The following is a 12650-nucleotide window of genomic DNA, read 5'->3' on the forward strand; positions in this document are numbered from 1 at the left end:
CATTGGTGCTGAGCTTAAATAATTCCTCTCCCTCTCCTATATTTATCCCTCTGATATATTTATAGAGAGCAATCATATCTCCCCTCAACCTTCTTTTAGTTAGGCTAAACAAGCCCAGCTCCTTAAGTCTCCTTTCATAAGACAAGTTTTCCATTCCTCGGATCATCCTAGTAGCCCTTCTCTGTACCTGCTCCAGTTTGAATTCATCCTTTTTAAACATCCTTTTGATCTCTTAGGATTTACCACATAATCTGAATATAGTAATGCTTATGAAACTCAAAACATATTTTCATTCCTAATCAATAGTTAGGGCCCAACCCATTGATCTAGTAACAAACTCAGCTTCTGAAGGGAGGAGCAATTCACTCTATATTGACTCTCTATAGCCTACCTAAGAGAAGTGCTGCTGAACTTTGGAAGGATCCTCCTCTCCCAGCTGGAAAAACGGGATCACTCAAAGTGCCTTGAGGGAGGTAGCTAAAGAAGAATAGACAAAGATTGTGGAGGATCCTCCATCTTTCTCCAAAAAATGCAGGTTTAAATGAAGGGGAAGCTTAACTGACTGAATTTTTGTACTAAATTCAGCTTAACTCAATTCTGGTTTCTCTTTCGGGGACTCCTGATAATAGCAGCACCTTTGATCTTTCAGGTTTCACACTAAGGGAAGCTACTAGACAGCAATAGCAGCTAAACAATAGCGTAATGCTGATGTAGCAGAATGGTAACAAAAGAAGGCCTTCCACAGTCTATGTTTATAGTCATACTATTTAGGGACAAGACACCTTCACTAGTGACCAAGGCAGTATTTTACTTCTTCAGCATTTGAGACTGAACATTTGTCTGTGGTTGCCTTGCATTACTTTGGGAGACAGTAATTTTTTTCACACTTGTTTTAAAAAGCCTGATGTTAGGTTAAATGCTGAACATTCATCAAGAGGTTAAAAGGTTTATGAACTGTGAAATAAATGCTGCTGTCCAGGGTGACTGAATAGACATTTCACTGGAGGCTGCTGTTAGGGCCGGTGAATCTTCCTGCAGTAGCAAATGCAATTACATAAGCTAAACCCATATGTATCTGGTTTTAGTTTGGTCTATAAGGAGGCAGTGTGGTTACTTTTGTCTTTTAAAGGGGGCGGGAAGATGGGAGGGGATATAGGTGTTGTAGCACTACCTCTTTAACACTACACTACTCAAGGGTTCGCCTCTCTCAGAGGAATCCCTGGATGCCCCTTTAGAGTAGCTTTCCATCTGGTTTGTTCTGTTGCAGCAGCAAAAAGCTGGCAGGGTCTGAGTTGGGAAACTGACCCCATGTTTTCACAGTTCACTCTCATTGCAACTGACTAATAATTTTATAATATGGAATAATATAGTTTATATTTTAATTTATGCTATTACACAAACCAATTATATAACCATCATTTTCTGGCCCCAAAAGCTACCATTCATCTAAAACTGTTTAATAATGAGAATTATTAAAATTGGATCTGCTCGAAGACAATAGAGGGTGGCACAGAGCTTAATTACAGAAAACAGTCAATTTCTTGCACTAACCTGAAAATACTGAAAACGATATAACAATTAGCCAATTGAAAGATGATAGGCAAAGGAACTATAAACTGAGAAAGTACATAAATTAGTGATTAGTGCCCTAATCTTTTATGTTGTCAGGCCTCTGCAGATTTTTTATTCTTAAATTTTAATGTTTTTAATTGGTATGAAAATGATGTAATTACTTCTCAATCACCAACTTCTAAGACATTCTGAGTACTGTATTTTTCCTTTTTCTATGTAAGCTGTGATAGTCGGTTGAGGATATAAAAGCCCAAACTGAAGAGTGTGAACTGTTCACTGTACAAAGGTACTGACTGCAATATCATTGCTCATTGAACGTTCACCAGCAACATCTCTGGACTCAAATTCAGTGCAATTTCTATAGCAGTATTATCATAATTGCTAATGTTATAGTTAAGAATCTGTCAGGGTGTCTAACCCCTACACAGCTAACTTCAGTTTTATATCAGCCATAATAGTTTGTTACAAGTTGAAACTACAAAACAAAAGTTTATCAGGAGGACAATAAATATTTCCTGAAATTTATAAGGTGTAGGAGTACTAATCTAAGTGGTTCACCAATTCTGCACTCATCCAAAAATAGCTCCACTTCTAAAAAATGCAAATGTACAGGCAGTTAGTGTATAATGTGAATAAGAGGAGGACAGGACACAAGAGAAAATCCTTAAGTCTCAGACCTTTTCCTTGTACTTTTACTGATATCGTGCCAAACCAACCTAATCTCCTTTTTTGAAAAAGTAACAGATTTTTTAGATAAAGGAAATGCAGTGGATCTAATTTACCTAGATTTCAGTAAGGCATTTGATACCATGCCACATGGAGAATTATTAGTTAAATTGGAGAAGATGGGGATCAATATGAACATCAAAAGGTGGATAAGGAATTGGTTAAAGGGGAGACTGCAACGGGTCCTACTGAAAGGCGAACTGTCAGGTTGGAGGGAGGTTACCAGTGGAGTTCCTCAGGGATCGGTTTTGGGACCAATCTTATTTAATCTTTTTATTACTGACCTTGGCACAAAAAGTGGGAGTGTGCTAATAAAGTTTGCAGACGATACAAAGCTGGGAGGTATTGCCAATTCGGAGAAGGATCGGGATATTATACAGGAGGATCTGGATGACCTTGTAAACTGGAGTAATAGTAATAGGATGAAATTTAATAGTGAGAAGCGTAAGGTTATGCATTTAGGGATTAATAACAAGAATTTTAGTTATAAGTTGGGGACGCATCAATTAGAAGTAACGGAAGAGGAGAAGGACCTTGGAGTATTGGTTGATCATAGGATGACTATGAGCTGCCAATGTGATATGGCTGTGAAAAAAGCTAATGTGGTTTTGGGATGCATCAGGAGAGGCATTTCCAGTAGGGATAAGGAGGTTTTAGTACTATTATACAAGGCACTGGTAAGACCTCACCTAGAATACTGTGTGCAGTTCTGGTCTCCCATGTTTAAAAAGGATGAATTCAAACTGGAGCAGGTACAGAGAAGGGCTACTAGGATGATCCGAGGAATGGAAAACTTGTCTTATGAAAGGAGACTTAAGGAGCTTGGCTTGTTTAGCCTAACTAAAAGAAGGTTGAGGGGAGATATGATTGCTCTCTATAAATATATCAGAGGGATAAATACAGGAGAGGGAGAGGAATTATTTCAGCTCAGCACCAATGTGGACACAAGAACAAATGGGTATAAACTGGCCACCAGGAAGTTTAGACTTGAAATCAGACGAAGGTTTTTAACCATCAGAGGAGTGAAGTTTTGGAATAGCCTTCCAAGGGAAGCAGTGGGGGTAAAAGATCTATCTGGTTTTAAGATTCTACTTGATAAGTTTATGGAGGAGATGGGATAATGGGATTTTGGTAAGTAATTGATCTTTAAATATTCAGGGTAAATAGGACTAATCCCCTGAGATGGGATATTAGATGGATGGGATCTGAGTTACCTAGGAAAGAATTTTTTGTAGTATCTGGCTGGTGAATCTTGCCCATGTGCTCAGGGTTTAGCTGATTGCCATATTTGAGGTGGGAAGGAATTTTCCTCCAGGGCTGATTGGAGAAGCCCTGGAGGTTTTTCACCTTCCTCTGTAGCATGGGGCATGGTTGACTTGAGGGAGGCTTCTCTGCTCCTTGAAGTCTTTAAACCATGATTTAAGGACTTCAATAGCTCAGACAAAGGTGAGGTTTTTCATAGGAGTGGGTGGGTGAGATTCTGTGGCCTGCGCTGTGCAGGAGGTCGGACTAGATGATCAGAATGGTCCCTTCTGACCTTAGTATCTATGAATCTATTTTCCTTCAGGTTGGATCAATGTCTCAAATTTTGTTTTAATTAAAAAAAGACAGGAAAAAAGCATCAATTGTTGCAAGGAGTTTGAATCTCACTGGCTAATCAGTCAGGTACCTGTCTTAATAGGGAGAGGGCACAGATCTAGTTTCTAGCAATACATGTCTGACTTTGTAGATCAGCTATTGCTAACCTCTGAGGGTGCCAAGATTTCCAGTTTCATCCACAAGCACTGTAAATTTAGAAATCTCTCTTCTTTTTCATCATATCACATAAGACACAAATGCAGTTCCTGACAACATACAAGAACACTACCTGATTTTCTTAGGGCTTGTCTATATATTGAATTATTCCAAATAGTTATTCTGAGATAGTTCCATGTGCATATACTCTTATTCCAGAATAAGAGAGCCTTGTTCTAGTTCAGCATAATCCACTTTGAAAGTGGAATAAGAAACAGGAACAAGGCACTCTTATTTCAAAATAATGGAGTTATTCAGGAATAACTATTGCATTTTAAATTCCCACCCTATCTTAATCCAAATTAACTTTCACATGTAGACAATCCCTTAGTGTGAAAACAATCAGCTCAATGGGGTAAGTCTACACTGTAGGTAATAGTAAGCCTCCCACCCTGCGTAGACAGAGTCGGGCTAGTGGGGCTTGAGCGAGCGTGCTAAAAATAGCAGTATGGACATTGTGGCTTGAGCTGGAGCTCAGGCTCTCTAGCCTAGGGTGTCAGAATCCATCCTAAATCTGCAGTAAAGACATACCCTAAGAGTAGGCATATGATCTTAATATGACTCTCCTTTCTTCAGTTGCTGCTATCATTTTTATCTAACAACATGTATATTACAGAGCATCTAGCTACTCCATAGTTAAGATTGAAACTAATTTTCTGTTTTAATACAGTAGACTTTTTTCTTCTTTTTATAACTTTTTTTTAAATCTTACTTTTGTATTTTGGTGCTATCCATACAGATGTATAAGGCAGTCACTGACATCATGTAACTTTTACTTTTGTTCTGATATTGTATTACTGTATTTTGACATAAAATTTGATAGATGTTGAGAAATTAAACATACTATGTTACATTGGAACAAAAATAAAAAAACAAATAGATAAATACTAAAATATCCCCAATGATACAATTACTGACCAGGAAATGTTTCACATTTCAGAGTTGATTTACAAGAAAGCAATTTTATCTGTAAGGCTGCTGAAGCCTCATTGCTACTGGGTCTTTAGAGAAGAAGAATCCCCTTACCGTATTGATCCAATCATGAATGGCTGTGCTAGCTGTACCACAATAGCACCACTGCCTAGCTGATGACACGTATACCCGGAATCCCAGTCATAATTCTTTGTATCTCCATTCAACAAGGCATTGCGACTTCGACTTACACCCTCAATCACACTGGCACAATCTGCAATTGTTGCAACATTTTCAGTGGGAACTGTAAATTAAAACACAATGAGAGCAAATGTGATCAAATGGCCAGCAAATGAGTTATCCAGTGTTAACAATTTTTATTTCTGGTGAAGAATAAAAAATAAGCATAGAATTATCGCTAACACAAGGAGCTCTGGATCTGTTTCATGGCATAAATTAAAAACACATGTGATCTCTGAACCCAAGCAGTAAAATTTTTACAGCACAGATTCCAGCGTAGTCGTGTGACAAATTAAGTATTGATAACTAACATTCGGGGATAACTAACATTTGGGATACCACGGTTGGGACATTAACATTCTGCTTCCTTTCCTGTTGGTGTGAAAGGACCCTGTTGATAGTTTCCGTTAGACAAGCATGCCCAGGCTCAGGCAGCGTGAATGGAATGCCAATAACAGGAGCATTCCCCAACCAATCAAGCAGAGGCAGGTAGGGGCAAAAATAAAATCCTGCATAGAAGAAGTTATGTCTCTTGGCAAGGAGAGGAAAAAAGAGTGACCATATGGACCTTAACTTAATGGGAGTGGAGGAAAAGAGAGTAGATGCTATTTTCCCTCCTGGGGGTAGCGTTGCAGTATTATGAGATTTTTGTTTTCCTTTTTACATGGACTTTTATCCAAAACTCATTTTGGATCATGTGTCCATTTATATGTGACTGCAAAAATGCCACTGCACCACTGCTGTCACAAAGTAAAAGAGTTTACTGCAGAATATGGTGCCCAGCTAATACAATAATTATAATGATTAATAAAATATCTCTCTCTTATGTAGTAGAACTGCAATTATTTGAATGTCACAGCAACCGTGAATAAGTTCAAAAAATTGAGGAAACCTTCATTATAATGAATGGATGACTGAGATGACAACAGAGAGTTTCAGATAATCAAGGGTAGACTGCAATTATATAACAAACTAAAAGCTAGAATTAAAATATTTTCTGTAATGTTTTTAGAGGTTTAGGAAGCTTACAAACTCATTTGTGTCAGAATAAAACAATGTTTGAGTATTAGGGGCATTTTCCTCTGATTCAGGAAAGACATCTTCTTAGAGATTGCTCCTTCGCATGGACTGGTTCTTTTCCTACTCATTCTATTCTGTTTAGGTCTGCATGCTCAGTGGACTCCAATCTATTTCATCCTTCTGAAACAGCTTCCCCATCTTTCCAGAGCAAACACAGATCATTACAGTAATAGTTTATTTATGGATAGAGGCCATTTAAACAATTTCCCCCAAGATCAAAACAATAATAACGTGAAGGCTTTTAACTCTTCTCAGAGCATGTTGACAGGATGGGGTGGGCTTGTGTGTGCACAGGTGCTTTTTTTCTACACTGTGTTTTACAAAGTGCTCTCACAAAAAGCTCTTATTTCTTGAATTCCCCAGTATTTACCTTAAGCAACGTTTAAGCAGGTATAGTGCTCTCTTAACTAGTTCCTTTCTATAATTCATTTGGCCTAAAAGCTGCTGTCAAGTTTTCAAACTTCATCTTGACAGTAAAGAGACAAATACATACACTTTTACATTTATAAAGATGGCAGAAATCCCTTCATTAAAGATATACTATTCAAGTCCAGCACCTTCTTAAAAGTCGACACGAGTCTTAAAATATTCCTTCTTTCTTTAGCTAAACCTTTCATATTTTTATCTAACACTACTGCAAATGCAAAAAGCTATGCTAAAGGAATGCCTGGATTGCAAAATGAAGTTCTCAAGTTTGGAAATGCAAAAATTAAAGTTGCTTGCTGAACCGTAACCTTGACCATTTGCATGTATGTATTATGATACACAGTTTAATTATATGATAATATATTATTTTTGACAGGGCCATTGCCTCCTTTGGTATGCCGATGAGATATTAAGCAGTGAATAAAGCAGCTGTTCAGTTTTTTATTTTATATATAGTTTATATATATATATATATAGCCACACTATATAAATAGGTGGTGCCTTGCCTTATTTACTTCACACAAATAGCCCTTTCCCTGTTTTGCTACACTCAATCTAACATGTACTGTGAATCCATATAATCCTGCATCTCTTCATAAGCACCTTCACTTATCATACAGCATGAGGAATGCCTCTTTCCATATTCATCTTCATATATTAGTCCTGTCTTCACTGTAGTGTTAGCTCAACTTATCAACACTTGAGATAACTCCTCTTGAGTTAATCTAGCTCAACTGAGAGTGGTCACACTACAAAACAGCACTCAAGTTGCAGAGTGTTTAGATTAGCAGAACAGAGCAATTGTCAGCAGCTCTCAGATTTAACCCATACCTCCTGAGGGGCCAGCTAGCTCAAGTTTAAAGCACCACTTAACTCAAGCTAGAGATTTTTGTATGTGAAGTGGGGTCAGCTTATGGGGCAACACACTGAAGACAAACCCGCTGTATGGAAAAATGCTGGGCTTCTTCACATCCCTGCCTCATTCCACAAGTACCCTCACTAATCGTATTCCACATTTAAAATAAAATATCTCCACCGGACTTTCTTACATATTCCTCTGCATAACCAATTGTTCAGAGATCATGTACTGCATGAAAATTTTCTAATCTATTTACATACATGTGTATGTGCAGTGCCAATAATAAATAATAGAAAGGACGTGCACATACACAAAATACACTTTGTTAACTCTTACAACTAAAGCAAAGCAAAACTGACTTTTCTCAGGACCTCTAAAAGGCATATCATGACCTACTGTCCCATTCAGGTCCCCCCGCCCTTTTTTTTTTTTTTTAAACCAGCTCATGCTGAAGTACTATACCTATTTAAAAGGGTGAGAAGGGTGAAATGTTTCATAATGGCAAAAGTGTACAGTACTTCTTCAGTCTTGAAAACAGTTGAACCATTTTTGCTCAGGCCTTCAAAATAAAAATTCAACCCAACCTATCCCCGTTCCTCACACTAGAACTAAGAACAAATGTGCAAAATTTCAGCCCAAAAAATAAAAATTAAAGTTATGAGCAAATGAAAAAGATCCTTTAGAATTGGACCACTAGTGTAACTATTGTAATACCACAATCTTAACTCTGCCCCACTAGGAATGCCACCTGTTCAGCACCACATTTTCCAAATTACCCCCTCCAACCTCAGCCATAGTACTCCCCTCAACTTTCCCTTCAGCATGCTCCATTCACTAAAGTATCAGCTCCAAATATTATTAATTGTGGGTATTGTTTATAGGAGGTACTGGAAGGTTGGTGTCCCTAAGGAGACAGAGTTAAGATTGTGGCTTGTGATTTGTAGCATATTTTAGCTGTTGTGGTACTAAGATGTGAGCTTCGGGTGGAGGAGTAGAGGTTGGCTATTTTTCATTTCCTTGCTTATTTGGTTTTGTGAGGGATATTATGTGTGTAACAACTGCTTAACAATGAACAGGATCTGGCGAGGCCTAAGTGGCAAGCGTGGATTGTGGTTGGGGATATGAGGAAGGGCAACCCCCAGTATTGCCAAATGCAAGCATTTAAACACCATGGAACAGATCCTCCAAAACTCATGAGATTGGTAGATGTATATTTATTTATTTTAAATCATATTTTTTGTTTGTTTCCTCTTTTTGAGTCGAGGACTACGTCTTCACTGCAGTGTTAACGCTGGTGGTCAGCACCTAGTCCTAAGTACCCACACTACAAAGCCACAATTGAGTTACTGTGTCCTCACTGGTACTGTGTACACACTTGTATATTGCTAGGATATTTGGGGGGCGTATCCCATGTTACTTTGCACTGCTGCAAGCTCAGCTGCTCTATGATACTTTTCCAGTGAATTGTGGGAGACTTGTCTGTTTTTCTGGGCACATGAGGGGAATTAAGAGAAGGCAGTGGATGACTATCAGCACTCAACTGATTTAGCCTGCATCCTCTCTGCAAGGTGGGCATGTTACCTCACTTGGGCTTTAACTGATAGCCTCAGATGAGCCAGCAAACCCAGGTTGAAAATACCACCAAACTTGGCTGAGAGGATTTGGTGTGTGGACAGGAGGGGAAGGATCAGTGCAAAACTGAAGTAAAAACTCTGCAGAGAAGACATATCCTGTAGCAAGAAGTACCCACCCCCAGTGAGTGTGGGATCATTTCAGGCTCAAAAGCCAAGTTTAAATGCATTAACGCAATCCTCCCTGTTGGCTACTCGAAGGGAGATTCAATTTACTGTCTTCTAATTCTGTCCTTCTACATCCCTGTCCCTATAACTGGTTTCAGAGTAACAGCGGTGTTAGTCTGTATTCGCAAAAAGAAAAGGAGTACTTGTGCACCTTAGAGAGTAACAAATTTATTTGAGCATAAGCTTTCATGAGCTACAGCTCACTTCATCGGATGCATTCAGTGGAAAATACAGTGGGGAGATTTATATACATAGAGAACATGAAACAATGGGTATTACCATACACACTGTAATGAGAGTGATCACTTAAGGTGAGCTATTATCAGCAGGACAGCATGGGTGGAGGGGAATCTTTGATAGTGATAATCAAGGTAGGCAAAGTTGTCAACTGCTGGAAATGGCCCACCTTGATTATCACTATAAAAGGTCCCCCCCCGCACCCACACTCTCCTGCTGGTAATAGCTCACCTTAAGTGATCACTCTCATTACAGTGTGTATGGTAACACCCATTGTTTCATGTTCTCTATGTGTATAAATCTCCCTACTGTATTTTCCACTGAATGCATCCGATGAAATGAGCTGTAGCTCACGAAAGCTTATGCTCAAATAAATTTGTTAGTCTCTAAGGTGCCACAAGTACTCCTTTTCTTTTTGTCCCTATAACTGTCTCCCTTTCACCTGATCCTCCCTGCCCACCCCTTCCTGTCTTTCTCTCTAGTTTATCTAGTTTTCTGTCCCACTCATATGCCCTCACCATGATCTCCCATAATCTCGTCTTCCACATTTCTAATATTCATTTACTCTGCAGAGGTCCTTTTCAGAAAAATGGAAGGCAGTGACCATCTTAGCTACCGGCAACACAAACTTTCTTCTGCACAGGCTTTAGAGAAACACAACCCTGTGAACTGAGGGCAGCCTGTGGTCTCTGTCCACAGAGAACAATGCGAGATGGTAATCTTGTTTGAAAAAGAGCTATTTATTTTATTTTTATTTATTTTAATTTTATAGTTGCAAACCGAGTGAGTGGCGAACAGAGGACAGGCAAATAGAGGAAGTTTGCGTGGGGGGGAGTTCCCACAGAGCGTTTTTGCCTTTCAGGCTTCTGTGAGCAGTAAATACAACATCTGAAGAGGCTCTTAGAAGGAAAACATTATGGATAGTGAGCGACCAGCTGTTGTGACCTGTACAGGATGTGCCATGTTTTTCAGAGGATAGAAGCGACTTCGTCTGTACAAAGTGCAAGCTGGTCTCAATATTGGAAGAGAAGATTAAAGGACTAGAGACCCATGCATCAATCCTGCATTGCATCAGAGAAAATGAAGACTTTCTGGATAGAAGTCAGCATTTGGTACTGCAGGCACAGGTTGCTAAAGAATCAGAGAGGGCAGTGCAGAACGGGGAAGAAAATTGGCAGCATACGACCTCCGGAAGAAGAATGAGGAGAACCCATGTACTCCAATGCAGATAGAGGTAAGAAACTGTTTTCAGGCTCTCTGCACAGGTACTATGGCGGAGAATGGTTTGGAAGAGTTATCCAAAGGAAGGGATCAGAAGGAGACCCCATTGATCGGAAAGCACGGGATGCATTGTCCTAGGGATGGGGGTTCCACGACCACCACTCTCAAGAGGAGGAGACAGGTGGTGGTGGTCGGGGACTCCCTCCTAAGGGGGATGGAGTGATCCATCTGCAGTCCAGACTGGGAAACTCAAGAGTGTGCTGCTTGCCTGGAGCTAGATTTTAGAATGTGATAGAATGTCTGCCGAGACTGATCAAGCCCTCGGATCGCTACCCCTTCCTACTTCTCCACATGGGCACCAATGATACTGCCAAGAATGACCTTGAGCAGGTCACTGCAGACTATGTGGCTCTGGGAAGAAGGATAAAGGAGTTTGAAGTGCAAGTCATGTTCTTCTCCATCCTCCCTGTTGAAGGAAAACGCCCAGGTAGGGACCATCGAATTGAAGAGGTAAATGCGTGGTTACGCAGGTGGTGGCGGAGAGAGGGCTTTGGATTCTTTGACCATGGGATGTTGTTCCATGAAGAAGGATTGCTAGGAAGAGATGGGATTCACCTAACAAAGAGAGGGAAGAGCCTCTTCAAAGGCAGGCTTGCTAACCTGGTGAGGAGGGCTTTAAACTAGGTTTGCCAGGAGACAGTGACCTAAGCCCAAAGGTAAGTGGGGAAGTGGGATACCGGGAGGAAACACAAGGAGGAGGGTGCAACAGGGGAGGCCTCCTGATTCATACTGAGAAAGTAGGGCAATTGACTAGTTATCTTAGGTGCTTGACGCAAGAAGCCTGGGAAACAAGCAGGAAGAATTGGAAGTCCTCGCATGGTCAAGGAACTGTGATTGGAATAACAGAGACTTGGTGGGGTAACTCACATGACAGAAGCACTGTCATGGATGAGTATAAACTGATCAGGAAGGACAGGTGGGAGAGAAAAGGAGGAGGAGTTGCACTGTATGTAAGAGAGCAGTATGATTGCTCAGAGCTCCAGCATGAAACTGGAGAAAAGCCTGTTCAAAGTCTATGGGTTAAGTTTAGAGGCGAGAGCAACAAGTGTGATGTCTTGGTGGACATCTACTATGGGCCACCAGACTATGGGGGTTGATGTAGACGAGGCTTTCTTCGGACAACTAACAGAAGTTTCCAGATCATAGGCCCTGGTTCTAATGGGGAACTTCAATCACTCTGACATCTGCTGGGAGAGCAATAAAGCACTGCAGAGACAATCCAGGAAGTTTTTGGAGAGTGTTGGGGACAACTTCCTGGTGCAAGTGCTGGAGGAACCAACTAGGGGCCATGCTCCTCTTGACCTGCTGCTCACAAATAGGTAAGAATTGATAGGGGAAGTAGAAGTGGGTGGCAACCTGGGCAGAAGTGACCATGAGATGGTTGAGTTCAGGATCCTGACAAAAAGAAGAAAGAAAAGCAGCAGAATATAGACCCAGGACTTCAGAAAAGCAGACTGACTTTGACTTCTTCAGGGAACCGATGGGCAGGATCCCCTGGGAGGCTAATTTGAGGGGGGAAGTAGTCCAGAGTAGCTGTTTGTATTTTAAAGAAGCCCTATTGATGACGCAGGAACAAATCAACAGAATATGCAGAAAGAAAAGCAAATATAGCAGGCAACCAGCTAGGCTTAACAGAGAAATCTTCAGTGAGTTTAAACACAAAAAGGAAGCTTACAATAAGTGGAAACTTGGACAGATGACTAGGGAGGAGTATAAAGATATTG

General features: G+C 40.3%; 1 protein-coding gene across 6 annotated transcripts in view; it reads right to left on the reverse strand.

Moving 5' to 3' along the window:
• Window positions 1–12650, reverse strand: part of BTBD9 (BTB domain containing 9) — a 301113-nt gene that overhangs the window by 87496 nt on the left and 200967 nt on the right. For all 6 annotated transcript variants that reach the window (XM_038394494.2, XM_043511609.1, XM_038394501.2 and 3 more), the window contains exon 8: window positions 5119–5308. In XM_038394494.2, coding sequence (XP_038250422.1) covers window positions 5119–5308 — 190 coding nt within the window. The remainder of the gene's footprint in view (window positions 1–5118; window positions 5309–12650) is intronic.

This window comes from Dermochelys coriacea, chromosome 3, assembly GCF_009764565.3.
Source record: "Dermochelys coriacea isolate rDerCor1 chromosome 3, rDerCor1.pri.v4, whole genome shotgun sequence".
Lineage (NCBI taxonomy): Eukaryota > Metazoa > Chordata > Testudines > Dermochelyidae > Dermochelys > Dermochelys coriacea.